Genomic DNA, 14,454 nt, shown 5'->3' with positions numbered 1-14,454 from the left:
ACACGTAAACACTGGGATCCTACCATTGCTTCACCAATGGCCCACAACTCTATGTCTCATTCCAGTCTGATGATCCTATGGTAGCTGCTTGTTTCTCAGCCTGCTTGTTAGACATTATGTGTATTGTTAGCACTGGTGGTTTAAAGGTGATGAAATTAGCTGAGAAGGTTTTAAGACTAAAGTATTCTGTGGTTGCATACTTCCATCTGATGTAAATTTTGTCATCAGCACAGTTCTTGTGGACTAGCCATGCATCCCTGTACATGACTGTGTACATCGTCTACACATGCACCTGGAGTTGACTACTAAAAGCAGTCGTAGTGTGCAGTGTTGGGAAGTGACTAACTTAACTAATATTTCCAGTAGCGTGACAGTAGTTCAGCTGTTTTCACAAAAGTGTAGCTTTTCTGGTAATGAGCTCCATTTTCCAATGAGTAGCGGTGTTGTGTCACAAAAATTAAGACTTGACACATTGTATTGCTTATGCAACAAGGGAGCCGATGGACAAATTAAATGCTTACCTGAACCTTTCTTTCATATGTAGTGCTAGGAAATCCAAATCATTTAATTGAATTGGTTCTTTCGGACAGTTCATGGAAATGTATTGGTTACAATAAACAATTCACTGATATTTAGTGTTGTAGACTCCAATTGATTATAGTAAGCCGGTTTGTTTGGACGCTTTCATGTAAATGAACTAGATCTCATAAATGCCTTTTTCTTTTAAGCAATGTTTTCTCTAATTGCTGCTGTTTATCACTATATTTCAACTCAGTAATATAAAATAGGATTTTTTCGAATTTTATTTAGTATGCATTTATATGAACATTTCAGTGTTGTCTCCCTAATTGTTTAATGTCACCCTAATTAAATTAATTATCTGATCGTTATCTATTTAAAACATATTTTCTTCTGTAAACAGCTTCAAGGTAGTCACTTTTTGTTAGTAGCTTTTAGTGTAGCTAACTACTATTTTAAAAGAGTAGCTTGACTGTAGTTCAACTAGTTAAATATATGAGTAGCTTGTAGCTCAGGAAGCTACAGTTTCAAAGTAGCTTACCCAATATTGGTAGCGCACATGCAACGAAAACGACTGTAGAGGCTTGTGGTCAAATTACTATATTTTGAAAGGTTAGAATTCTCAACTGTGTGAAAGACATAACGATAAATCAAATAATACTTTAGCCTTTAGCATGCAGAAATCATACTGTGCTTTAGCTTGCTAACAATCTTAGCAGTGTAGAACTGTAGATAACTGTAGATCTGCTGATATAGCTACCAAAGAATTGATTTCGTAACAAATTCACCAGCTGAATTTGATACATTTCAAGTACTGTTAGTCACTCAAGGCTTTCTGTTTCTGCTCCTGAAAGAGTTCTGTTTCATCATCATCTGTCAAAATGGCTTGGGTTAGCACAGGTATATGTGTGTGTTTGCATTGATGTTTGTTTTTGTTGCCTTGATTGCCAGAAACTGCTAGAACTTTGCTTGTGTTTGTCCTCAGGGAATTCTTCCCATGAGAGAGAGAGACCTCATGCTGATCACTCCCAGCATGGAGATTGAAACATTTCTCGCTCACTCACTTTATTTCTAACTTTCTTATTATATATTCTGTCTGAGAGTTTTTGGCCATGGCTAGGCAGTTTTTTCTGTACAAGTTAAGCTTAGCTATTTCTCGTTCTTTCTCCCTGCAGTAATCTTTTACATGGAAACATTCATCACTATCAAAACCCACAAATCAATGTGGGATTTGTAATTTTTTTTATTAAACTCGCTTAATTGTAAACAATTCTGACTCCTTTTGAGGTCCATGTCAATTTAGTTTGGCCCATTGGCAGTATTTTTTTATTTATTTATTATTTTTGTGTTTGGATTTTGTAAAATGTAAAACAAAGAAAAGATATGACGTAAAATGATTGGCCCAATTCACTTCCATCTTCAAAGCAAAGGAGGAACGAGTCAATTTTATTTTCAACAGTAATCAACATTATGCCACAAATATTGACCCTGGAATATTCCGTCAATGTAAAACACATGAACTATTCAGGATCTTGAAGGGGAGCATTCAAGTATCCTAGTGGGGAGTGGCTTCCAAGTCACACCAACTAGTTACCGGGGAACCTCAAGGTTCAGTGCTTGGACCTCTACACTTTTCTACAGACACGTAAACACTGGGATCCTACCACTGCTTCACCAATGGCACAAATTCTATGTCTCATTCCAGTCTGATGAACCTATGGTAGCTGCTTGTTTCTCAGCCTGCTTGTTAGATATGATGTGTATTGTTAGCACTGGTGGTTTAAAGGTGATGAAATTCACTGAGAGGATTTTAAGGCTAAAGTATTCTGTGGTTGTATACTTGCACATGATTCAAATATCTCTGACTGTCCCTGACTGACATAACTGTGTGCATCATCTACACATGCACCTGGAGTTCATTACAAAAAGCAGTCGTACTGTGCAGTGTTGGGAAGTGACTAACTTAACTGCATTTTTCAGCATCGACCCCCCACCAAAAAAAAAAAGAAAACACAAACATCACTAAGGGCCCTTTAAGGAATTTGACATGATGTTTCAATAAGTGCCAACTCATCCCTATATTTCAAGTCCTCATAATTACAGTAATAATTTATATTAACACTGATTATATGTTTCACTAGATAATTTGTGATTTAAAACTCTGAAAAGCACACCAGAAATGCATCAAATTTTATAAATGGCAACAGCCATGGAAAGCAGGCCAAAATGATTATTCACAGAGCACCCACATAGCTCTCTCTCTCTCTCTCTCTCTCTCTCTCTCTCACACACACACACACACACACACACTCTCACTCTCTTTCTCCACCCACACCTTGAAGCTTTTTCAGGCTGTTAATGATGCCTCTGCCTCCTTCTCAAAAGCTGTCTGACCCAGGAGTGGGCCACAGGTTTGGTCCAAAATTATAACTTTTTTTTTTACTTGCAAGAGCTTTCAAAATTGTGTTTTTGTTTTGTTCATCAAGAAATAGTGTTTACAACCCATTTTACTTTTGTAAAGTGACGTAATTGTGGGGATTTGTTTTATTCGTCGGGGATTGATTTGATTGTGAAATGTGGTCTCTGATAAGGAATGTTGTTTCAATGGCCTAGTGAGCTATTACATTTTGATGAACTTACAAAGTTATGATTAAGCAGTTACAATTTTAAATGTACAATTACGAAGTTATGATTACGAAGTTATAGTTATGAAGTTATGGTTACGATGTTACAATTATGAAGTTCCGATTATGAAGTTGCAGTTAATTTACAATTACAAAGTTGTGTTTTCAAAGTCACAATTATGATGTTCATAAATGTTCAATATACTGTTGCAAAATTACATTACGAAGTTATGTTACGAAGTTACAATTAAGTTTTGATTATCAAGTTGTTATTAAAATTGTACAATTCTGAAGTTACAATTGCAAAGTTATGATTACGAAATTATGATTTAAAATGTACAGATACTATTACGATTATTACTATTATGGTTATGAAGTTATGCTTACGAAGTTACAATTATGAAGCTACGATTATGAAGTTACAATTACATTACAATTTCGAAGTTGTGATTACAAAGTTACAATTGTAAATGTACAATTGCAAAGTTACGATTGCAAAGTTATGATTACAAAGTTACAATTATGAAGTTACGATTATGAAGTAACAATCACGTTACAATTGCAAAGTTGTGTTTTCAAAGTCACAAAGTTACAATTGCAAAGTTACGATTGTGAAGTTACAATTTCGAAATTACTAGTTAAATGTTCAATTACAATTAAAATTAAGTTACTGTTGCAAAATTACATTACAAAGTTATGTTTTGAAGTTACAATTAAGTTCTGATTATGAAGTTGTGATTATAATTGTAAAATTCTGAAGTTACAATTGCAAAAATGTACAGTTACTATTACGAAGTTATGGTTATTAATTTATACTTACGAAGTTACAATTCTGAAGTTACGTTTATGAAGTTACAATTATGTTACAATTACAAAGTTTTGATTACAAAGTTACAATTGTACATTTACAGTTGTAAAGTTATGATTGCAAAGTTATGATTACAAAGTTACAATTATGAAGTTACGAATATGAAGTTACAATTACGTTACAATTACTAAGTTGTGATTAAAAAGTTACAATTGTAAATTTACAATTGCAAAGTTATGATTGCAAAGTTATGATTATTAAGCTACAATTACCATGTTATTATTACAATTTTTAAATAAAGTTATGAATATGAAGGTGTAATTTCAAAGTTATAATGACGAAGTTACAATAGTGAACTTACAATTGCATAGTTATTATGGTGAAATTACGAATATAAAAGTAAGCAATTTTGTCTAGTGAATAATGTGCACTGATACGTTGTGCACAATAAGACCAGGAATGTGTACTAAATTAAAGTAAAACCAGTCAGTTTTGATTTAATGTTGATTATGTTGAGGCAAAATATATTTTCCCAAATAACATAATTCATCACATAATAACTTTTGTTCCAGTCCCTCAATCTGTTGGAAGTTCCTCACTTGTCTCATTTCAGTCTGTCTGCCACTAACTTCACCAAGCACATGCGCATTGTGTCACAATCTTTAGAGCACACTCGCACACTCCTAATCCCATTTCACATCACAAGCTTGAGCGAGATGTGAGCATAGCGTCAGTTTAACTACAGCGTAACTGCAGCTGCACACTCACGCACACACTCACACTTATTAAGATGCATTTATCCAAACCCTTTCATTACTTTTGGCACTGAACATTGTAATACATAGTGATGTCTGATTCTTGAATTCATCATTTGAATCAAAACTTTTGACCATTTTGATTCTTTTAAATCAGTCAAAGAAGCGTTTCCCAGCAAGCTGAGCGAAGGCAGTAATTAAAAGCACTTTCAGAATTACATTTTCAAGACTTTCAAGTAGCGTTGGGTTCATGATTCATGTTGTACCATGATTCATGTCTGATTCATTTCAGAGAATCAGTTTGTTCAGACTGTTTGTTTTAGTCAATCGGTTCTTTCAGGTAGATCATTTTAAAAAAATCAATTCAAAAATAGAATAACAGATTAATGTTTTTAGTTTTAAGTTCTGCTTTTCTCTTCAAACAGAGCTTAATAATTAATCTTTGAAGGTGCCTTCAGTATTTTAACTTGATAACTGTATTACACCTAAGTTCTCCAATAGTCCTTTTTTAAAGCCAGTCATTTTTCTGAACATGTTTCTTCATGTTACAAAGACCATATGTCAACCTGAAAGCCTATCAGCCTTTACACACTGAAGACACTAAGTATGTTATTACTGTGTGCGCTGTGTGCTAGCATTCGCTTCTCAATAGGATTTGAACAATCACCCCAGAGTCGCTTGAATGGGACAAAGCTGGGGAAATAAAAGCGCTGCTGATCTGGGAAGATTCTAATGAACACTTGTCACTGCTGCCAGAGGACAATACCATGTCCTACAGGAAAGTGGGCTGGCACATTTAGGGACATGATTGGTTGTTCTCGCAAAGTCGTTCTCTCAGAATGGATGCACATTGAAATGACGAGTCAACGTGAACATGTGGAGCATGTACTGGAATGTAGAAACATGTTTAGACGTGAATGTCTGACAAACATGGTCCATGCGCAATCAGAGATTCACTTCTGTAATCGAAGTATATGTTTGAGTGTCACATATAATTTGGTAAACTGTTGATTAGCAATTCATTCATAGTGAAATAGTATATACGCAATATATTATAAAGAGATCTAGCAGTGCTTGCAAGGCAACAGATGAAAGACTTGGTTTTGTGTAAATGAAACAGTTTCAGTTTCATAATGCCATCGTTTTTCAAAGCATGGTGGAAATGCGGTTCTAGTGTGGAAGAGAGGGGTTCATTAATACCTTTTTTAAAATGAAACCGTGTGGACATGGCCTCAAGCATGCGTTGATTTTTGTCAGTTTTGCATGCAAATCAGCACATAATAGGACATGATATTTGTGAAATAGTCTGTGAAGGTGATTCAATGTTTAAATAAATGAAAGAATAAACAGACCAATCAGAATAATTAGACCAACTACATAATTCGTTTTCTCTTAAAACAAGACTTAAAATCTTATGGCATTTTGATCCTCAAGCTATTTATTTTTTCCACGTATGACCCCATGTACACATGCGTGGATGTTGTATTTTTGCTTCGCTATATGCAATGCATAATTTAAATTTATTTAAATTGACTTATCTCAGTTCAGAAGAATCTGGGTTAGTAAAGGGTTCACATTTTGACACACAGAGTCATGTGTTTCAAGACAACATGGCGCTGATCACAGCAGAGTTTGTCTTTGGGAGAAACACCAATAAAACTACATCTGATAAGAAAACGAGTTACATTTTTACATTGAAACCTGTTTGAGTAAAAAAGTAGTGTCTTATTTCATCCGATATGCTATTTTTTTTATTTAATTGCAAAACGCCACACTGCTAAACTGAATAAAATGAGCATCCTATAGTTTTCAAATGCAGCAAAGTGCATTTACTCCAAAAAATCCGGCCAAAAGTTTCAGTTTCAGTCTGCAGATGTTTGGATCACTCAACATACTTGTCAGACTTGGTACAATGGTAAATGGCCTGCACTTATATAGAGCCTTTTTAACCTTAGAGGTTACCAAAGCGCTTTACACTGTGTTCCATTCACCCATTCACACACACACTCATACACCAATGACGGCAAAGCTGCCATGCAAAGCCTGCGTTGGGTGCAACTTGGGGTTCAGTGTCTTGCCCAAGGACACTTCGGCATGTGGAGTCATGTGGGCCGGGAATCGAACCACCAACCCTGCAATTAGTGGAAAACCCGCCCTACCACTGAATAATTAAAAAATTGGTCTATACTAAAAAGTGCATTATAAAGTGAAAGTATGCAAAAAGTATCAAAATCAATGCAAGTGGGCCACTTATCATCCATAACTAAGTTTATGGTCATAAATAAGATGTAACTTTCGTTCTTGAATAATAGATACATTCTTAATAAATACTTCACTTTCATCCATCTTGCTTCGGTCCAAGAAGTGCTCCGTTTGCAGCACAATACCAATGCTTCCTGCTGTCCTTTGCAATCATGGCCCTGGTTCTGAAAGCCCATAAAATATCTCAAAGCCTGTTCCATTATATTCCGAGCTGTGGATTTCAAGTGTGACAGCCTACTTTGAAGTAATATTTTCAAAGTAAATACTCACAGAATTTATACCACACATTAATTTGTGCATTACAAAATAATAAATGAAGTTGCTGCAAAAGGCAATAGACTGTATCACAACAAGGAAACTAAGGATAAAATACTTGCCTGCCAACAGCAGAAGTAGCATTGCAATATTTTTCAAATATTTTTTTGTTATGACGCAGTGTATTTGAAATGCATGCTGACTGGTTCCTGTCAATAGAAATATGGCATGTGGAGAATTCCCAGCAAAGGGTAACTGGCTTGCAGTTGTGAATTAATATCTAATTAAAGTATGAAAAACAACATTTGTGATTTTACTGGCATTTAGAAAGTCATTGGTGTTTAATATATGACTTATTAAACTTGTGACTTTTTCACCAAACAATCACATATGCTTCCCTCATCTCCTTCTAAACCCTGATAATAATTTATTTTTTTTTGTGATGCACATAACATATTTTATTTAAAATCATGGTAAGGGACTTAGGTATAGGGTTTGGGTTACACCCAGTACCGTCGCTCCCTACACGTATACTACGCAGTCTGCGTAGGACACTGACTTCCTAGGGGGGCACCATCTTACCCTAGGAGGGCACCAGAAAGTCCACCGGCTGCCCTTACTCGCACGTTATACATTATTCAAGGACCCGAAAGCAGTTACGGAACACAGACGATCGCTTCATGCTCATATCACGCAAATCCCCTCCCCTCCCCGCTCCCTGGAACTCTGCGGAGGGCATCAATTTGGCCAGCGGCGACCCTGGTTACACCTTATCCTAACAAGACATGACGTTGAGCCAAGAGTTGTCGAGCGTGGGGGGTGTTTGTTGTTCTTTTCTGCATTTCGCGGCACGGTTTTGTGGTCCATTCTGCATAACGTGGCCCATTCGGCCTGTTTCACGGGCCGACCCACCGGGCCGCTCGGTTATCCCGATGGCCAGTCCTCCCCTGATTGGCCCCAAAGTGCGTCGGCCCACTGGGAAAATGTATGGTCTGCCAGATTACCAGTCCAGCCCTGATGAGGACTCACTCTATTCTGCCGGAGCTCTGTCACACACATGCACACAGGTTCAGAATGGCAGAGGGGAGACATACTTACATTCTCTCCGCTTCTGTCACATGGAGATCGGCAAAATAATTGTGTATTGTGTATTTATCCCCTCTGTGCTCACCGTAGAACGCGTTATGGTGCTTATGTGACAAAATGAGTTGCGTTCAATAAGCATACTATTCCTTCTGTGATTGCTCTGCTTTCTACATATTATTGTCAATTATCCTCATTTTAGTGTATGAATATCGTGGTCGCGTCTGGTGCGGACAGGCAGATAGTTTTATCGCTGGAATCTTATCGTGTTGCATCTGGTTAGGACGAAGTGTTAAGGGTTAACTTTCAACTACTTTTAAGTTGCTAATTGTTGGCTGATTTGTTAAGTCAATAGTTGGGGTGCGTCACGACCCAAAATGGTTCATAGGTAGTGCTGCAAAAACGTATCATCAAAAATGATAGAAATCCATACCCTTACAAAACATCTAAACTAGCCACAATCTTGCAGCAACTGTGCAGCAGTCACTCGATATTTTCACATGCAAATGAGCATTTGATTTCCCCTAAATGTTTGCCAGAAGTTTGCAGCACTTCGTCTGTAATGGTGAACCTCCGGCAAACCTTTCTCAACAATGGACAATTTGCTGCAAGTTTGCCATAAAGCTCATTTGCATGTGAAACTTGAACTGAATTTGCAGCTTGTTTGCAGCAAATTTGCCATGAACTCTCGAACGCAATGAAAATAATCAACAGAAAATTTCATTATTGGTAAGTCGGATTTAAACTAGTGTAAATGCATGAATAATAACATTTGAAATTTTTTTCAAAGAGGAACAAACATTGTTAGAGTGAAGCGTATGTAAGGGAAGTGTATGTGATTGGCTTTCTCTAAAAGTTGTACGTTTTCATACTACCCCATTTACGATTTCTTACGTTTTCGCCATCTCGTACTATTCTTATGACCTTTCATGAGATCGGGTTGTCAAAACGGCAGGTGCGACACCAAATGCAATGTGTTCTCGTGTGTCTCTTATATTAAGATTTATTTGTGGACTTGTTTTCATTACTACTTTACAGACCACTTTCATAATTGAATAAAGTTCAAAAGCACTCTCAGATGACTAATTACAGCATTTTCCTGTGCTTGTTGTGATTGTACAAGGGTTACAGCATCTTAATGCCACATGTTGTCCTACAATGTTGATTGGAAAGTGACTGAATTGAATGGTTGTTCTTCTGGGTTTCCTGGCCCTCAAGTCCCTTTCAGACCACCTGTATCTTTGCAGTTGCATGTTTCTGTGTCGTGTAGATGTAATTTACTGCAGGTAATGCTCTACTAGTCTAGTGTCTGTTGTAATTGCCTCTGCTGGTGCCCATACTCCATTAGGCTGTATTGGAGCAGACAGGAAGTATGCTGCACTATTTCCTGAAGATCTGATTACAGCCCGGTCTACTTCATTTATCTCTAAAGCTCCACTGGAAACAATGAGAGTTGAAGGTTATTATTAACCATCCTTTGCATCGTTAATTTAACGGTGCCTTCCCTACACTGTGTCAAAATAATTTCATTTGAATTAAATACAAATTGCTGTCATAATGACCAACAGGGGGCCTGATATTATGGAAAGTTTATATTAAATATGTGTACAAGATATTTAATGAATAGTGACATCAACTATTATTAAGTTGCTAATTGACGACTGATTTTTTAAGTCAATGGTTTTCATTTGGCGTGCCACGACCCAAAAATGGTTCATAGGTATTGCTGCAACAACTAATTGACAAAAACGATAATAATCGATAATGAAAATAATCGTTGTGTTTGTGCAAGGTGAAACTCTTTCAGTGAAAATGCGTTTGAATGATACAATTCGATAAATATATAGTCATTTTATTCTATAAATATTAGACATTACAATATTTTACTTGTTACCAGTTAACACTTAGACGGTGGTATTGTTTTTCTTTATTTTCATTTATATTTCATTTATTTTTCTTATATGTCATTATCGACAATTATTCGGTGATCAAAATTTGTATTTGGAAAGTCATGAATAATGACTTCAAAATGATAACGGATTCATCCGAATAATATACAAACATTTGTATGACTGATTATCCAAGAATCTCAAGAATAAAGTGACATTTTAAATAAACATATCCAAAATTACAAAGAATTTATGAATCTGTGTATCCAATATTTCTAATGTGTAAACCTTATGAACGAAAATGCACACGTTGTGATTTCAGATTGAATGGGTGTGGTCTTTGTTAATCATGCACGTCTGGAGCTTGTCAAGTGTAATATTAAGATACAACATCATATAGACTTTCCACTTCTTGAAATGTCTATATTAATGTATCACATGATTCAAACGTGATTCCCATGTATTCATTTATAGCATAAACCTTAGCGCAATGTTAAATTCCTGACCAGAAGTGATTTAACGTCGGAGCTCGTCTTATCAGTGATTAAGGTAATTATCTTGTTAAGACTTTATTCTGAGAAAAGTTAAAATGCTCCATAAAGTATTCTATTCATCTATTAGGAATATTCCTCCTTATGTAAAACAAAGAAACTGAAACATGCTCGATAATTTTTTTCTTCTTCTTTAACCTGTGCTAAATTTGAAAATATTAAGTGTTCTTGATCTCTGGAAAGGCACTTTATAATTTAACATTATTATTATTATTATTATTATTATCATTATTGGCCTATAATTATCATTTATTATTATTATTATTATTATTTAACTAAATAATGATGTCCTATCGTAAAAATTCCCAATAGATTTATGGGACTTTCACCTGTTTGTAGGCTATATTGATTTTATTTTTATTTATTTTAATGTTTAAATATGTATTTATTGCTTGACATTTCAAATTTTGCTTGACACCTCCTGCCTCCAGAAAAATTTCTGTTTCATGCAGATATTAATATCAGAAATACCAGGAGAAACAAAATCACAAAATATTCAACAGTTAATGTAGCCTACAAATTCAGATTCATCTGGTAAGGAAAAAAGAATACAATTGTTTTTTTAATAATAATTGTATAATGATAATAATAATATTAATAATGATAATGATAATAATGATTATTATTATTAGGCTATTACTATGAAAAGACATATACAAGGCATATTTTATTCATATAAATTATAAATGTGATAGTAACATTTAAAAAAGGACGTTTTATATAGTTTTGAGACACTTCCTGTTTAAGCCCCGCCCACAACCGGTTCTATCCGAATACAGAGACAGATACAGATCAATTTGTCATATGAACAGATACAGACAGTGGCTTCGCTGCACACCCCTAATCAAAATAATAGTTAATTGCAGCCCTAGTCACTGGCCTGTTCTGATAAGGTCATGAACTGCTGGGAAAACAATGTAAATAATAAAGTTCAGCTAACCATATGAACAGCTGAGTTAGAATAAACTTTTAAAATGGATTAGAAAACGCTTCACATACAGTATATTATGTTTTTGATGTAAACGGGTGTAAAGTATTTTGGTGCAAATTCATCTGATACTTGATAGAAGTTAGCCAAACTAGGCAGATGCCAACATGGGTAGGTTGTGTGACATACCCTAATCTTCAAAAACCTTTAAAATATATAAAAATACATAATGTAAAATAAATATTATTCAATCGTTTGACCTTAAGGACATTTTTTCCATACTTCTGTATGATAAACAATCCTGGTACTGTGTTGGTTTCCACTTGATGTCCAAAGTAAAATCTGTGTCTCGTAGCACAAAACAGTTGTGAACCGCTACTGTACATTAAAGGAAAAGTTCCAAACCAATAGTCTATTATTTCTTTTCATGAAACACATAAGGGGATTTTCGAATCAGCTCATTCAATGACACTTCAAAGTAATTGTATACAATTTTTGTTTGTGGGTGTACTATTCCATTAAGGCCACTATTATGTTTTGAAAAAATAAAAACGTAAATTTTGCTACATTTCCACACTAGAATGACATTTTCCACCACTGAAAATTCATTGGAAAATGGTGCCTAATAAATGGATTAGTGTAGACGTGGCCTAAATTGTGGTTATCTTGTCCAAATGATGAATTTGTTAAATGACAACTTGTTCATGTGAACTTTGAATCAATCTCTCTCTCTCTCTTTTTCCAGTGAGAAGTTTATGGTGAAACTGAACAAAAATGGCGGCCCGAAAAATCCAGAGAAGGTGGACCGTCTCTGTGCACTCTTCACGGTGGGAATGCAGTTAATTTACAATCTGTCTTTGATATCAAATAGGATATAAAAGATACACTTGCAAATGGACATTACCACATTCGAAAATTGCCTCTGCATCTACCAAATTTTTATAAAACTTGCTAAATTGCTTCTCTCATTTTCCTCACAGGATCTAAGCAACAAAGACATGAAGCGAGATCTGTATATTGTGTCCCATGTTATCAGGACGGGTGAGTATCCCATCTTATTTAGCCTCTCATTCTCTATCTATTTCTTTCATTTAGAGCCAAATGTTCCTGAGTTGCCGCAAGGCATTGCATTTCTCCTGCTGTAACAATTGCATCTCGTGAGCTGTTACATAAGTGGTTTCCGTTGTGACATCCATTCCAATTTAACTGGAGCGGGCGGCTCAACACTGGAACAGATACCCCCACATACCCCAAATCAGACACAACTTTTTCTGGCTCATTTTGTGTGCTGTCTTAAAATGGAAATGTCTCTCAGTGTCTGTTTTTATCCCCATTTTGGAGGATCTTATAGGCACTTGTTATCTTCAGATGTTGTGACTGATGCTGTCGATTTTGTATGTTAATTTAGTGTGATTAATTATATATAAAAAATAACATGCTAAAAAATTTACATAATTAATCATGACTCCTGATCCAAATGTAAATTGTGTTAAAAAAGTATGTATTTTCCTACCATGGGAGCAATTCAAGCTCGAAGTATAATACTTTTAAAGCACTTATTAGCATTGGTTAATGTTAATTTCAACATATTCTACTAAATGTTTTAAATAAAAAGTTAATAAAAAACATGAGATTCTGTTACGAATGAGCAGCGAAGGCAGACGAGGAGAGCGGTTCTAAATGCAAACTTACTTTATTGGAACAGACAAATGAACGAACACAAAGGAAAACCCTCAATGGGGAAATAAACATAAAACTGAAAACACGGGCAGGGAAAACATACCAGGCTAAACAACATTCAACGATTGACAGCGACGAAACAAACAGACAGGGTTTAAATACATGGACATAGGAAGACAGGAACCAATGAACAAACAGAACTCAAACAAGATAACAAGGGGATAAACAGAAACCAGTGGCAAATAAACGAGGGCAGGTGAAAACAATGAACGGAGAACACGAACGCTAACAGGGAGACTGTGGAGCTACAAAAGGGACAAAAGTGAAAACTAAGGAATTACAAAAGTGACAAAAATGGTAAACAAAGGGCAACAGTGAAACAAGACGAGGTATGCCTAACAGATTCACTATCAACTAACATGATAAAAAAAACAATGAACAATTGTTTTTTCATAAATGTACATTTTCCAGTATTAATATATGTTCTAAAACATTGTTCATTATTGCTTCTTAATACCTAATGCATTTACAAATGTTATAAAATACAATCGTATTGTAAAGTGTTATCGTATTAATAATTATTTCAAATATTATGTATTATTTATATTTAATTGTCTTTATTTCGTGTACATTTCTCAGTAAATATGACTATATGGGATTAAGTGTGATTAATTCAATGAATTAATCAGCATGTCATGTTATTAAATAAATTGATAAACAAAATGGTTAACACTATAATAATGGGCTGTCATTAATAGGTAATTATGCAGAAATTAATGCTGGACAAATGACTACATTAACACTTTATTTACTACTATTAACTAATATGGAAACATGATTAACTAATCAGTAAGTAATAGTGAACTGATGACTGAGGTAGTTCACTGTTAAATTATAAATAATTTCTGAATTTGATTTTCCTCATTGAGAACTATTAACTAACTTTGGTTCATTTAAAACGACTACGAATGTAACTGATTGCAAAATTAAGGCTACAGTGTCTGCTAGAGTATCATAGTCAAGGATGTAACCACATATCAGGATTGATGGGGACCAAATGTTGGTTACAGCCATGATCATAGTTAGCTTACCTTACAGAA

The 14,454-nt window shown here is 35.1% G+C and overlaps 1 protein-coding gene across 1 annotated transcript in view; it reads left to right on the top strand.

Annotated features, from left to right (window-relative positions):
* Window positions 1-14,454, top strand: part of LOC127641492 (dedicator of cytokinesis protein 3-like) — a gene marked incomplete at its 5' end in the record, with an annotated part of 204,020 nt that overhangs the window by 125,464 nt on the left and 64,102 nt on the right. Inside the window, 2 exons of the mRNA XM_052124527.1 lie at window positions 12,420-12,501; window positions 12,655-12,715. Coding sequence (XP_051980487.1) covers window positions 12,420-12,501; window positions 12,655-12,715 — 143 coding nt within the window. The remainder of the gene's footprint in view (window positions 1-12,419; window positions 12,502-12,654; window positions 12,716-14,454) is intronic.

Source organism: Xyrauchen texanus, chromosome 50 (genome assembly GCF_025860055.1).
Source record: "Xyrauchen texanus isolate HMW12.3.18 chromosome 50, RBS_HiC_50CHRs, whole genome shotgun sequence".
Classification (NCBI taxonomy): Eukaryota; Metazoa; Chordata; class Actinopteri; order Cypriniformes; family Catostomidae; genus Xyrauchen; species Xyrauchen texanus.
Note: the sequence above shows the minus strand (reverse complement) of the source record. Positions and strands in the feature narration are given on the sequence as shown.